The sequence below is a fragment of the Carassius auratus genome, unplaced genomic scaffold (genome assembly GCF_003368295.1).
Source record: "Carassius auratus strain Wakin unplaced genomic scaffold, ASM336829v1 scaf_tig00216558, whole genome shotgun sequence".
NCBI lineage: Eukaryota > Metazoa > Chordata > Actinopteri > Cypriniformes > Cyprinidae > Carassius > Carassius auratus.
In genome coordinates, this window is record NW_020528631.1 from 320,773 (window position 1) to 336,389 (window position 15,617).

General features: G+C 36.6%; 1 protein-coding gene across 2 annotated transcripts; it reads left to right on the plus strand.

Annotated features, from left to right (window-relative positions):
* The first annotated feature begins 21 nt into the window (after positions 1-21).
* Positions 22-15,217, plus strand: LOC113098426 (TNF receptor-associated factor 3-like). 2 transcript variants are annotated; one of them, XM_026263491.1, is made up of 11 exons: positions 23-384; positions 6,433-6,689; positions 8,619-8,670; positions 8,834-8,938; positions 9,173-9,337; positions 9,765-9,845; positions 10,013-10,087; positions 10,227-10,319; positions 10,464-10,604; positions 11,812-11,995; positions 13,634-15,217. In XM_026263491.1, the coding sequence occupies exons 2-11, from the start codon at positions 6,436-6,438 to the stop codon at positions 14,203-14,205; spliced, it is 1,722 nt and encodes a 573-aa protein (XP_026119276.1). In that variant the 5' UTR covers positions 23-384; positions 6,433-6,435; the 3' UTR covers positions 14,206-15,217. The 2 variants fall into 2 exon arrangements, with proteins under 2 accessions (XP_026119277.1, XP_026119276.1); XM_026263492.1 differs by lacking the exon at positions 9,765-9,845 and having other exon boundaries at positions 22-384.
* Positions 15,218-15,617: the final 400 nt, after the last annotated feature.

Here is a 15,617-nt window from a genome sequence, read left to right on the forward strand (position 1 = left end):
CTCACCGCAGCCTGAGCCTATTCTTCCTCTATGGCGTCCTTTTACAACCAGCTACATTTTTTTCATGACGGGGATTTCCTGAGGAAGTCAGACCAGGGGGCTTTCCAGTGAAGTACTAGACTTGATATCACAGCACCCTGCCACAGTGGCGGCTTCTCTACCTTTTCGTGTACCTCAACCGAGTCGTTTTTGGAACATTCCGATGTCAAAATGACCCGATTCGATCCTTCGGCAGTTGTAGCCTGTTTGAGAAGCGAGGACGGAGCCGTGGCCGCGTAAATTTGGACGTTGTTGTCTCGGTGTGTCTGTCATACGAGTGGACCATCCGTTCTTCGGAGAAACACGGTTGGATCATCGGACGACATCGTTGACCAACTGATTCATGTAAGTGGATGGCTATTCCACAGATCCACATGTAAACTAACGTGTAGCTCATGTTAGTGGAAGGTAAAGTCTATGGGTTCACCTAAAGTAACTAAAGTGTGTCCAGCTTTGATCTTAGATGTTCACCTGCTCTTTTACTGTCTCCTGAGCAAGTATGGATCTTCTGGGTGCTGATTCTTTAAAGTTGGGCGACTAATATGTTCCCAGGTTAAATCCCGAACAGCTGCTTTATACAGATTCATGATAGATGTTAAGACGAGCTTCTCACCTTTGCATGCAAGTGTGTGGTGTACTTTTGCTTTTATTATGAGCACAACTCTGATCTTCTTGCATTTAAGGGTCTATAACTTCCACATGTATGTTTAGGTAATATTACACCAAGAAGAAGAATATTAAAACTATCATGAAATCCAGTATTAAGTAGGAAAGTGTAAATACAGATTGCCAGTCTGTCTCTGTTTAAATACACTGATGAAAAAAAATGGCCAGTGGACAGAAGCAGTTTGAAACATGTGCTGCTGTGTGCAGATCAAAACTGAGACTGTTTGAATCCAGCTCAGTTCAGTTTCACTCTCAGAATAACACGGTTAAGTGTTGTGATACACTGCAGGGAACACATTTGGGGCTTGATTTCAAAAGAAGTTAGAGCAGACGCTCTTCTGAAAGCAGAAGGAGGCTGAGAAGATGACATAAGCCCAACTTCTTTGCATTTTCACATGCAGTAACCCCATTAATTTACCCATCACACCTTCATCATGTGTTCACATATGAAATAGTTTTTTATATTCCTGTAAGTGACCTATAGTAGTCACACGCGTCTTCCTCTAGTAAAAGGTCAGGCCAGAAAGAGGTGATATTCCCCTTCTTACTTCTCTTTCATTTTTGTTATGAGATCTCCTGCAGTGAAAATACATTCAAAGAACCTGTATTACCTCGATGCTACTCGGCTCTAAACTAACTGTCTGAAATGTATTGTGTTACACTTTTCACCTGAAGCTCTCTCTGGTATTATGTTCTTTATGGGATGGATGCGTGCTTAACGCTAGCATTGCTTAGTCTTGTCGCATTTATTTTCATTATTTTTATATCTTGGTTTTAAGTTGCATGTTTTACATTTTTAATTCTATAAACTATGAATGCACTGATAATATGGGACACATTTTTGTTGTTCACCTTTCTTTTTTTGGATCATATCGCTCTAAATTATACCATTAAAAAATAGTTCACCTAGAAATGAAAATGCTGTCCTTATTTGCTTACCGACGTTCTAAACCTGAATGACCTGAATGTCTCCCATGAAATGAAAGAAAAAGGTGAAACGCTTCATTCGTTGAATGGAAAAGAGAGTCTGGGACATTCTGCTAAACATCTTTTGTTTTCTACAAAAGAAAAAAAGGAACAGGTTTAAAACATAAATGTAAATGATTTTTGGTTGATGTGTCTCTTTGAATTGGTCACAATTTCAAGTTGTTGTTTTTTCAAAGTTGTTAACTTTAACTGTGCTATTTTGACACGTTTAACTACAGTTTAAAAGTTTGGGTCAACCTTTGTACTCCAGACCTTTGAACGGTGGCGTATATGGATTTTTGTTCATACAATTAATTCTTTATTTAGTTTCTTTTATATTTGGATAAGGTCCCGTAATTCTAGGGCCCTATGATTTCTGTAATTAGGAAAACGCGGACATAAATCCCTTTTGTTTGCCAAAAGCCAAAAAAATAAATAAATACAGTTTGCTTAGTTTTCAACAATTAATTGATAAATGAAATTAATGTTTTATGCCTTGATTTAATAACCAGAAAAATTTAAATACATAACACAGAATTTCTGAGGAAAAAAAATCATAAGGGTAATTTAAGAAAAAAAGAGAATAAATTATGTTGTTTTATGCATTCAAATTATAAGATACTGCTAAAACACAAGATTTGGTAACAATACCAAATATGGTGTTAATAAATAAAACATTTTATAGGGCTCTAAACATGCAGTTGTTGTTAATTGTTTATTAAATCGATGTGAAAATGTATACGTTTTGTGGTTTTAATTAATTAAACATGCTTTTTTATTAATAAACTTGAATTTAACTATTAAAAAGGAGTGGAGAAAAGTTATAAAAAAAATAAAAAACAAAGAATACAGAAATATTTTAATGGAAAAAACACAATTTGGAAAAAAATGAAACCGAATTAAGGAAAAAAATCAAACGGATTTCTCAGGACCCTAACATAATTCCTGGTATAAACAACAGTTTACTAGCAGCTTCCTTATTTTTTTGTCTTAATGTGTGTTTATGTGCTTGCGTGCATGCGTGTGTGTGGGTGTGTATGTGTATTGTCAGCAGTGACAGAGAGGAATGAGGCAGCAAATGGAAAAGCCCCTTAAATATTCCTGGAAATCCCTGGAGAACTGCACATTCTGGTCAGCCACCAGTACATGGATTTTTTTCATTTGTGCTCAGTTGAATATTTCTTCTATGTTTGTGTAGCTGGATGTTTGTCTTTCTCAGAGTTTGTGGATTATTTCAGGGCCAGTTTTATCCACGCTTGTGGGTGGGTTTATTTTTGAGTGCAGCCTGCAGCGTGAGATGAGAGATAAAGACAGGGAAATACCTGTGCACCTGAAGTAAAACAGAAACAAAATCAGGGACAAGAGCCACTAAACTAAGTGGGAATATTTGCTTTTGTTTTTTTTAGTGTCCAGTAAGGATAGAGCTGACATTAGCTTAGTTACTATCGTCATAATTTGACAAAAGGTGTGTTGAGCCATGGAAAGTGTTTGTGAAACACCCTCGCTAAGGTTTTAACGTGTTACATACGTCATATGGGATTAAACTTGCTGAGGGTGTGAATAATTTTATGGGTGTGACTGTGTGTGTGTGTGTGTGTGTGTGAGCATGTCTAATCTACCTCCCAAAAGCCATTAATATGGGCAACAAACCTTTAATTGGTTGAAGAAAATAAGAGTGCCTATCCAAAAAAAAGCGTTTTAATGGTTTTTAGCATTCTATGTAGTTGCTATTATGCCAAAAAAATTATAATCACAATTATGTTGGTCAATATTGAGATAATGATTATTTAACATCATTACTCTGTGACTTTGGAAACATCATGCATTTATTGAACTTTTTTTTTAAGTGGATATTTTAATTATATCTCAGTTAAATAATTGGAAAAAAAAATAAGTACAAATAAATATACACATTTAAATAAATAGTACAATGGTAAAAAAAAAAAAAAAAATGAAATAAAGAGAGAATAAACTGCAAATGAAAAACTATGAGTATGTTTGACCAAACAGGTCCCTAATATCGAAAAGTAATGTGTTTTATCAATTTGTTCATAATTTTTCGAAGCCATAATTGTAATAAAAAAAATATTTTTTATTAGTCTTCCTGGTGCAAGTAAACATTTTAGTCAAATTTTTCAATGTAAGTTAATGGGATTTTTCAGCCATTTTGTCATTCAGCAGTCATAAATAATCAAGCTGATTGGTTGAAAATGTAGTAGCACACCTCCCCTCAACAAGCCTTACAATTTTAGCTCCCATTTTTGTCCGTAGTACAGTCGGGAATGTAGTGCGGAGTGTAGTAGTGCAGGAATGAGTTGCATGCTGAAGTTTGCTACTTGGTGTTAGTAGTTTGTTCAACCTCGAATATGTCTTAGCCAACAACAATAATAATGTTTTTCATCGAGACCTGTTGTTTGTCACTGGAAACTACACCAAACCATTTCAAGTGTTCTATGACTGTGCTCTAATTTCCCAATTCAAAATATCTTTTTGAAAAGTTTACCTACCTTCATAAAACTGCACCATAAATAGCTATCATTTCAGTTTCCTTTTTTGTCGAAAAGTCTCTGTACTGGAGAAGAGGCATGTGCGGTGGGTCCCAGTCACTCTTTGTGGAATAACTGTGGTATCCTCTTTTTAAAGGAATTCTAACGGCGTTCAGCAATGGAGCCGGGACCTTCCTGCATGTGCGGTTAGTGTGTAGCTGGCTCACAAGGGAGATATTATTAGAGCTAGTGTCTATGTCTGTTATGAAGGGATTTCCCAGTCTGAGAGCTGCCGGTCAGGAGCTGTTGATGTGGCAATGTAAGCACAATGTTTAAGCGTTGCCTCGGTGGCAGGCATTAGAATCTGAAAATGTGACTAACTTCTATCTGTCTGACATCGGCGTGAGATGTGAAACAGGCAGAGAGGCTGAAGTCAAGCCGCTGTGATGTCAGACGGCATTTAAGAGGTTAATAGGTCTCACGACGCCCTCATCGCTTTGCCATCATGTTTTTCATAAGCAGTTTTGAAATGAAAATGCTGACATCATTTTATAACAGTTCGGTCTTGTGTGTATCAGAAATACTGTTTTTGTGAAGGTGGAAAGACAAATATACTTTTTATTTAAAAAATGAACAAAGATAGGGATTTTACAATGATTTTTTTTTCTTCAAAAATTTAATTAAATGTAATTTAATTATGATTTTATTTTATTATTTTTTTTTTTTGTGGGCTGTTTATTGACTTGACATTTATTTTCAAAAATATTGGCCAGAATTGTATTTTTGGTGTATATCACTAATGATAAATCATTGATGATATATATATATATTTTTTTACATTTTATTACTGTGATGTTATTCCTTTATTAAATGTATTATATCAAAAAGGAATGTTTTAGCAGCCATTTCTTTTCATCAATGTTAAAAACAGTTGTGCAGCTTCATATTTCTGTGGAAATGGTGATAGTTTTTTTTTTTTTTTTCTCAGGATTCTTTGATTAACAGAATTTTTTAAATAACAGCATTTCTTTGAAATATTATAAATGTCTTTACTGTTACTTTTGATTAATTGAATGTGTTCTTAAATGAAAACATTGATTTCATTCTTTTGAATGGTAAAATTTATATTCCACAGCAATGTAATGGTATATTTGAAGGAGTTCCTATATATCCTGTGCACTTGCAATTATTCATAATTAATTAATTATTTTGGACCCACTTTATATTAAGTGGCCTTAACTACTATGTACCTACATTTTAATTAATAATCTAGTACAATGTACTTATTGTGTACATACATGTTTTTACATTGTACTTATATTTTTAAAAAAGCTACATGTAATTACATCTGTATTTAATTTCTGTAATTACATTTATAATTACACTGTTGACCCATACTTTACAACTTAACCCACCCTTAAACTTACCCATACCTCCAACCCTCTCCCTAACCTTACCCCTATCCCACCTCAATAGCAGGAAAAGTGTTTTACAATACAATAGAACACAATAAGTACATTGTACTTATTTTTTTTATGTAAGTACATAGTAGTTAAGGCCACCTAATATAAAGTGGGACCAGCTTTTTATGTAGTCATTTATATTTGTCTTCAAAGCTAATTTCAAGCATTTCCACTCATTTCCACAGCTAATGTGCTGAAATATACCGGTGGTTTCTCTGGTAGGACACCTGTGTGAACAGAAACTGACTCATTCATCCAGTAAAATCACCTTGGGACTAGTAAAAGTAATTACAAGAATGAAGTTAGTCAACTGAAAGTCAAGCTTCATTTGTTTGCAGATGCCACTTGGATGGATGTGTTGTTGACATTTTAAGTGTGTCTTAAGTGTCAAAAAGCTTTTGGGGGCTTCAGGTAGTCATGCCTTAAATCCATCAAACTCTTCTGATTTAATAAGGTTTAAACGGTATTCCTACTAAACACACTTGTGTGCTTGAAACAATGGCAGTGAAGCGACCACAAATTGGTGTTTGCCAAGGGGGTCTGGATCCAATCAGACAACAGCCCATTCCATTTTAGTTTAAGTCATGTTTCCCATAGAGTACAGAAATCTTGACAGCTTCAATCTGGACAAGAAAGAATCGAATGTGCCAAAGATGACAGTAGACTGTCCTGTTTCATCTTTCAGGATGTTGTGGTTTTGGAAGTCATTGTAAACTTTTTTTCTATTACTAAGATGCAAAGCATTTCAGTTTTTCTCATGGACATGTTATGGGGTGTTGAGTTTAGATCCTCATCTGTCTGGTTTTCTTCAGGTCATGTCCGCAGGGCGTAATGTGGAACAGCAGATTGCCCTGCAGCAGCGTCCTCCATCTCTTGTCATGCCCTCCATGGCCCAGCGGCCCAGGCATGACCCAGGTTTCTTGCCCATCCACGGTGGCTTCAGGGACCGATTTGTCACAACGCCTGAGGCCAAGTATTGCTGCGAGTCTTGCAGGCTAGTGCTCTGTAACCCTCGACAAACTGAGTGTGGACATCGCTTCTGCGAGAGCTGCGTCGCAGACTTGCTCAGGTGGGCGACGCTTCATTAGTGAGCTTCATATGAATCCTGTGATAATAAAGAAGCTGCAGTATCACAAGCCTAGGAATAAGCGAAGCAGTTTTAGATATTTATTAGCATAAAGGTTCCTACATATTTCTTGTCGTAAGAGATTCGACAGTACTAACCTGCGCGAAATGGAAAATGCCATTTACATTTTTTCCAGTATGAAAAGTATGTTTTATACTAGATGCTAGTAGGGCTGTGCAAAAAATCGAATACGATTTTCATGCACATCTCATCAGTAAAAACACTCCTTTAATTGGAAGTATTATCTCCAGCACGTGTGTTCAGATCAGGGTTGCCAGGTTTTCACAACAAATCCTGCCCTGTTGCTTCTCAAAACTAGTCCAAAACTAATTGCGATTCCAGGAGGTTCCCAGATAAAAAAAATACTTCCCGGGGTTAAAATATACGTTTTGTTTTTTGGCATGGTTGTCTTGGTAAAATTTGCATTTCAGGGGCTAAATATAACGTTATTGGTATTGGGTTGCTTCAAACCGCGGACATGAAAAACAACCGCAGACTTGGCAACACTGGTTCAGGTGGAGCGGCAGTTACTACACAGAGCCGTAGTCTACTGACAACTTACACAAAATTGCTTTCAAAATCGACAAAGAATCGCCACCGATTTTAAAATCGATTTTGTGTAGATTGTCAGTGAATTACGGGCTCGGTGTAGTAAATGCCAACCAATGTGTTGCCAAGTCTGTGGTTGTTTTTCATGTCCGCGGGTGGAAGCGACCCCAATAGAAATAATGTGATATTTAGCCCCTAAAATGCAAACTTTACCAAGGCAACCATGCCATAAAACTTACATTTTAAAAAGCAATTTTTTTTTATCGGGGAACCTCCTGGAAACGCTATTGGGCTAGTTTTGGACTAGTTTTGAGAAGCAACTGAGCAGGATTTGTTGGGAAAACCTGGCAACCATGATCTGAACACACGTGCTGGGAGATATACTTCTAATTACAGGAGCGTCTTTACTGATGAGATGTGCATGAAAATCGCATTCGATTTTTTGCACAGCCCTAGATGCTAGTAGGGGTTAAAGAGGAAAAAAAATGATTCTGAGAGATGACGTGTGATTTTGGAATAAGAGATGTGTGGTTCAGTGGAATAGTTAATGAGAAGTCAGATGACAAATCTGGTGACAAAATCGAAATGTTCTTTTCCCATTGTGAGAGGAGAATAAAAAAGAAACATCATCAAATAGAGCCAAAAAAATGTTGTTTCATTGATTCGGATGTGACCACACTGTGTCTTGGGTGCATTTACACCTGGATGTTATTAAGTGATGTTTAATTGTGATCTAAATAGCTGAAAATCCATGTTATTGCCAGTATTGCTAAATATGATTGAAATCAGGGGTTCTCAGCTAGCAAACCTCCAATGAGGCCTTAGAATGTCTTAAAACATTTTAAATTAAGGCGAAACTAAAATTAAAGTTAGCAAAAAAATTTCATTAAAACAGGTACAATTACTTTTTTTTACATTTTTTCTTTGAAAGATCAGGGTTTATATTGTCTTGAAAAAATTGAATTGACGAGTTAGCCTAATTATTAAAGTGTGATTTCTAAGCCTGGAAAGAAAAGTAGTTTAAGTAAATACAATTATTCCACGTGCATTTTTATCATAAATATAATTTTTCAACTTTCAAATATTTTATTCAGTAGAAATTTTTTTTTTACTTAGGTATTCACAAACAACTGGAAAAGTCACAGCGCCTTTGTATGTTGTTGTAGATGATAGGGTGCACTTGAAGTCAAAAAGGTTCAGAACTACTTATCTAAATAGCATTGCAAATAAATCTTGGAGTATTCTTATTATTTGTATTAAAAAATGTAGGTCATGTGAACTATGGAAACAATTTGCTTACAGCTGGATCTGACTTTTTTTCAGTAAGCCTAACCCAGAATGTCCAGCTGATTTAGAACCACTCTTTGAAGATAAGGTAAGAAAGTGAAGCCAAAACTTACAAGGACACACCCACTCCGTTACATACTAAATCTCACTCACACAGCAAGTGAAAGTAATGTGGGCCATATAACAGGCACACAACACATCTCTGTTATACAGGCCCTGTAATGGATTTTTTGTCTTTCTTATGATGATAGATATTCCGGGATGTTTGCTGCAAAAGGGAAATTATGGCTCTGAAGGTCTACTGCCGAAGTGAGAAAAATGGATGTAAAGAACAAATGAGTTTACAGCAGGTCATGGTAAGTCATATGAGTCTTAGATACAATAGTCTACATATCATATGGTAAATTCCTCCCGACTAGAGCCTGCCTCGAGCGCCGAGAAATGTGAGCCTAGACTTAAACCAACATGCACATCATTTTCTAAGTGCGAGAATGGCGAATGTAGTTGCATTGATATATTACATGTGTTATGTTTGAGATGACCTTTTTAGGTAAAGGTAAAATTCTGAATCCTTTTCTCTCTTCGAACAGGACCATTTGGAAGTTTGTCCGTACTTCGAGGTGCCGTGCCCCTTGGGAAAGTGTAAGGAGAAGATGATGAGGAAAGACATGTCTGAGCACTTGAGCCGCAAATGCAAACACAGAGAGATCACCTGTGAATTCTGCAATCACAAGATGCCCCTCACTGACTTACAGGTAACACACATTACCCGAAACCCCCCAGTTCCCATAAAAGGACCTGAAAACTAATGGAAAGTACTTAGAAATTTGCGAGATCTTTTTTCAGTTATCATTGAGTTTTTTTTTTTTTTTTCCTGGATTGGAATTAGTGGACGTCTCGGTTCCTCTATGAGAAGTATTCCCCTTGTGTTCTATCATTAATGTCCCATGACATTTGAGTTTCACATTGGTACAAGGAACTTAGGGGAATCTCCCGTTATGCTGACTGTCATTTAGAGAATGTGTGTTTTTACTTCAAGATCGCTCTCTGTTTTTTCCGCCTGGTTGATCCTGTCATTATTACCCCACAGTTTTTTTTAACCATTAGCATCTTGAACCATGAAAGCGGCAGGATGCAGTATGTTTTAGTGCATTTCAGTCTAGCAGTCATCTCTCTTTACAGAAACACAAAGATACAGTGTGTCCTGCATTTCCTGTAGCATGCCCTAATCAGTGCTCATTTTCTTCCATTCTAAGAAGTGAGGTAGGCTTGGAGTGCACTCAGTTTTACTTTTGATTTACTAACTTGTGTGTGTGTTTGCTTTTAAATGCATGAATGATGAATTTAGTTGATGAATAAATGAATGGATAAATGAATGAAAAAGGCTGATGAATTGTGATGTATTTATGAGTTGAATGTGTCTCTTATAGTTATCCATTCATCAGCATGACTGTCCAAAGGCCCAGGTGACCTGCTCCTTTATTCGATATGGATGCTCTTTTAAGGTGAGCAGATATTGATTTAAAGGAAATTAGAAATGTACTAACATTGCAGTAGTGTAGTGCCTCACTGTTGATTAAAAAACGTATATGAAAAATATTTTTGGTGTAGTTTTTTACTAATATGCATCTGATTATTTTAAAGGGGCTGAATCAAGAGATGAGGGAACATGAGTCCAGTTTTGCGTCCGAGCACCTGAGAATGATGGTGGCCAGAAACACCACACTAGAGGCCAAGGTAGACATTTATAAACATTCAATTTAGCATGTCAGAAACAGAGAAACGGCTGGTTTCGGTGTGAAAATGAAAACTTTTTCCCTGTTCATATGTTCATACATGTAGTCAGATTAAACGCATGCACTGATCTCTCTGTGTGTGTAGGTTGAAGATGTTAAGAGCGAGCTGATGGAGCGTTATAAAGTTTTGCCCAGCCTCAGCAGTCGTCTTGCAGAGGTTGAGATTCAGAATGAGGAGATGAGAGAAAAGATTAGGCAGCTGGATCAGAAGGTTGCCAGTGTGCAGGTGAGAGCCGTGACCAAGTAGTGGTTTTATTTTCTATTGAGTCATTTGGTGAAGCTAAAAATAACTTCTACTTTGTATATAGTGACGTGTCTGTTCTACTGTGCAATACTTCAATTTGACACAGGTTTTAATGCCTTTGTTTTGTGACATGCCTTCTACAGTGAAAATAAAACCTAAAAAAAAGCATTTCGATTTAGAATAAGTAATAGAAGAAACATTATGCTGTGAGAAAGAAACATTCACAATTCCTGTCTATTAAACAAATTAGTGAATGTGTGACCTTTTACATGTTTTAAACAAAATAAAGAGTTTTATTAGATTATTTGCTTCCATTGAAGATGCTCTTTGGAACTTTTTTATTTTTATTTTTAGCAAAATGAGGACATACCAAATATATTATCCAAATTCATATCCACTTTTCAGTTCTAACATATAACTTAAAGTGTTATGCTGATACAGTAAAAAAAAATTACAGTACATTTATTATTATTATTATTATTAATAATAGTAATAATAATAATTAATTGATTTAAAACAACAAGAGTGAGCTTAGCCTTTGGGACCCAACTGTATATTATTCTATGGTTTTTCTGTTTGTTGTTTGATGACAGTGACTATGTAGAACCTCAATGCAAAACAAATTTCTGTGAGTCAAAGAAGAAATTGCCAAAAATAATAACTACCTGTCAATTTTTTTTATGTTTTTATATATTAAGTAATTTTTTAAGAAATTAATACTTTCATTCAGCAAGAACACTTGAAATATATTAAAAGTGACAGCAAAAAGATTTAGAATGTTAAAATAGTTCTTTTGAAAAACGTATTTGTTCTTTTGAACCTTCAAGTCATAAAAAAATTATCATGGTTTCCACAAAATTATAAAGCAGCACAACTGTTTATTTATTTATTTTTTAAATGATTGTGACATTGAAGACTTATAATATAATGGCTGCTGAAAATTCAGCTTGACCATAATAAATAACATTTTGATAATATTGATAATGGCTACAATAACAAATCACAATATCACTTGTTTTGCTGTAATTTTGATCAAATAAATGGAGTATATTGAGCATTAGAAACTTTAAAAACAAAGTTTTTTTTGCCAGACTTAACTTAAAAACACAGAGACCCAGCTGTGAAATACTACAATCTCTGACTGAAACACTTCAATAAGTTCTTTAAATGTTTGTGTTTGTGTATGTAGAAGTTGATGAGCACTCACTCAGAGAAAATGCTTGAGGTTGAGATGGAGCTGCGGGAGCTGCGTCCTCTGCGAGCGATGAGGGAGGAGGTGGAGGCTCTGAGAGGGTCTGTGGAGAGCATGCGTTCAATTGTAGCTTCTCTTGATTCGGGTCGTGTTGGTTCCAGTCCTGGTTCTCACACTCTGGGTAAGATAATTTCAAATCCAGGTGCATCTCAAAAAATTTGAATATCATGGAAAAGTTCTTTATTTTTTTGTAATTTAATGCAATAAAGCAAACTTTCTTATATTCTAGATTCATTGCACACAAACTGAAATATTTCAAGAGTTTCTGGTTTTAATTCTGATGGTTATGACTTACAGCTTAAAATAAAAAGAATTCAGTATCTCAAAAAATGTGATATTTTCTCAAAGATCGATCAAAAAAAGATTTACAAAACAGAAATGTTCTCTAAAGCAGGTTTAATTATGCACTCAATACTTGGTTGGGGCTCCTTTTGCATGAATTACTGCTTCAATGCAGCGTGACATGAAGGCGATCAGCCTGTAGCACTGCTGAGGCGTTATTAAAGCCCAGGTTGTTTGATAGCGGCCTTCAGCTCCTCTGTATTGTTTGTTAGATGTTACTTATCTACCTCTTCACAATACCCCATAGATTCTCTGTGAGGTTCAGGTCAGGTGAGTTGGCTGGCCAATCAAGCACAATAATTTCATGGTCAGCAAACCACTTGGAAGTGGTTTTGGCCCTGTGGGCAGGTGCTAAATTCTTGCTGCAACATGAAATCAGCATCTCCATAAAGCTTGTCAGCAGATGGAAGCATAAAGTGCTCCAAAATCTCCTTGTAGATGGCTCTGCTGACTTTGGACTTGATAAAACACAATGGTCCAACACCAGCAAATGTCACGGCACCCAAATCATCTCTGACTTCAGAAACTTCACACTGGACTTTGGATTCCTAGCCTCTCCGGTCTTCCTCCAGACTCCAGACCTTGATCTAAAAAAGAAATGCTAAAATTACTTTCATCTGAAAAGAGGACCTTGGACCACTGAGCAACAGTCCAATTATTTTTCTCCTTACCCCAGGTGAAATGCTTCTGACGTCTTCTTACTGGTTCAGGAGATGCTTGGTTCTAGAAATGTGACAGCTGTAGCCCTTTTCCTGAAGATGTCTGCGTGTGGTGACTCTTGATGCACTGACTCCAGCTTCAGTCCACTCCTTGTAAAGCTCTCCCAAGTTCTTGAATCGTCTTTTCCTGACAATTTTCCCAAGACTGTGATCATCCCTGTTGTTTGAGCACCTTTTCCTACCACACTTTTTCCTTCCAGTCAACATTCTATGAACATATTTTGATACAGCACTCTGTGAACAGCCAGCCCTTTCAGCAATGACCTTCTGTGGCTTACCCTCCTTGTGGAGGATGTTGATGATTGTCTTCTGGACAACTGTCAAATCGGTAGTCTCTCCCATAATTTTGGTTACATGTTCTAAACTAGCCGAAGAGTTTCCCGGTATTTACACTCAAAATTAATCAAACTAATCAAGCTCAAAATGGAATATTCAAATTTTTTGAGATACTGAATTTTCAAAGTCATGACCATCACGATTAAAACAAAAAATCTCTAGAAATATTTCAGTTTGTGTGCAATGAATCTAGAATATTAAGATAGTTTGCTTTTTTTTAAATTCAATTACAAAAAATAAAGACCTTTTCCATGATATTAAATTTTTTTTAGATGCACCTGTACACCTCAATGATAATGTATTATACCAAGTACATGTGTATTCACAACATTGTTTTTAACACATTTGAATATTGTCACCAGGCTCCTTAGAGCAGCAGCTCTCACGTCACGATGATATGATGAGTGTCCATGACATCCGCCTGGCAGAGATGGACCTGAAGCTGCAGGTGTTGGAGACGGCCAGCTTCAACGGTGTGCTCATTTGGAAGATCCGTGACTACAAAAGAAGGAAACAGGAAGCTGTGGTCTCTAAAAACCTCTCGCTCTACAGCCAGCCCTTCTACACGGGCTATTTCGGCTACAAGATGTGTGCCCGCGTCTATCTCAATGGGGACGGAATGGGTAAAGGTACACATCTCTCGCTCTTTTTCGTGGTCATGCGCGGAGAATATGACGCCTTGCTGCCATGGCCTTTCAAACAGAAAGTAACATTAATGTTAATGGACCAGGGGCCGGCTCGGAAACACTTAGGTGATGCCTTCAAACCAGACCCCCATAGCAGTAGCTTTCGCCGGCCCACTGTTGAAATGAACATAGCCTCGGGTTGTCCACTCTTTGTGGCTCAGACTGTCCTGGAGAATGGAACCTACATCAAAGATGACTCCATCTTCATCAAGGTGACTGTAGACACCTCGGACCTCCCGGACCCTTGAATTCAGCTTCACTGGGTCCAGATAATATCAAGTCACGTAGCCCTCCCAGTCAAGACTTCGAAGAGCAGGGCTGAGAGAGGCAGAACTCAGGACAAGTTTGGGTTTAGAACAGTCCGAGCCGTCAGCTTGTGCTGGTGAGATGGTGCGCTCTTCGTGAAACAGCAGTGCCTTGCATTGGCTAGATCATTTTAGGCTTTTGCTGAAGATTTGAGCAGATGAAATCAACCACATAAAATGCAGTGAAGTCAACTCTAATCAACCAAGAGAATGTGAATGTCTCTGGATCTACAGGACGAGGTGAAATGAAAGTGAATGATGCCTAGATGATGTGTTGGTTGACTAACATCCACCCTTCATGTTAGCCTTCAATGAGTATGAATGTGTTTGAGGCTAATGGTCATCTCTCATACTGGCTGTCTAGAAGTCTGGAAGTCAATCCTTCATGTTTGGTAATCATGACAAGCTTTGTATTGGTGGGTTTTTTTGGTAGTTTTGTACCATATGCAAATATTGAACTGACATCTGTTGTGTTGTAGTGGTTTTTCGATGGACAGTTGATGTGGAGTGGAATTTTGTGCGGGCAGAGGTGAATGTGTTTCTGTGTAGTCGATATAAAGGACCTGACTACAGAGCATTCATGAAGGACATCATTGGCACTAAACAGTGACCCTGCAAGGGTTCCATTGTCAAAAAAAGCAAAACCTCAGTTTTTATGCATGTAAACCTATTCTTACATGACATAGCCTTCTCTGCATTTACCACTTTGACACATTATTTTTGTAATGTTATAATTAATAGATGCTATGCATCAGAATCTATTGTCCTTTTTTTTGTTTTGTATTTTATTTTTGAAAACAGTTTGTAATGATGCCTTTATTCCTCTAGCCATGCTGCCGGAGACACATACAATAATCCAGATCATTTTGATGGTAGGGATGGTTTTTGCACAAGTATTGTTTGAATGTGTAATATATATGTATAAAAATATCAATATAAAGTTGTTGGAAAAACATTCTGAATTCTTTTCATAAATGTCAAGGTGAATTTTAAAAAAAAAAATTTATTATAATTTTTTTTACCGGAGAGGAACTGAAACCTACCTTACTAGACTACGTGACTGCATTTATTCCTTCGTGTGCAGTTTGTTTTGCTAGAAAAAGTATCAAATTAGAACTATTTGTTCTTACAAACTAATACCATTATGCAAAAAAAATGCAAAAAAAATGCAAAAAATATATATATATATTTTTTTTTTTTTTTTTTTTTTTTTTACACCTGATGTCTTATTATGATGGGAAGGTCAGTCCCCATACTACCTATTTCCTATTGAACACAACGTGTCTTTTTTTTTGCATTGAGATACTGCTACACTTAATAATAATAATAATTTAAATGTATTAAATCACAGGATT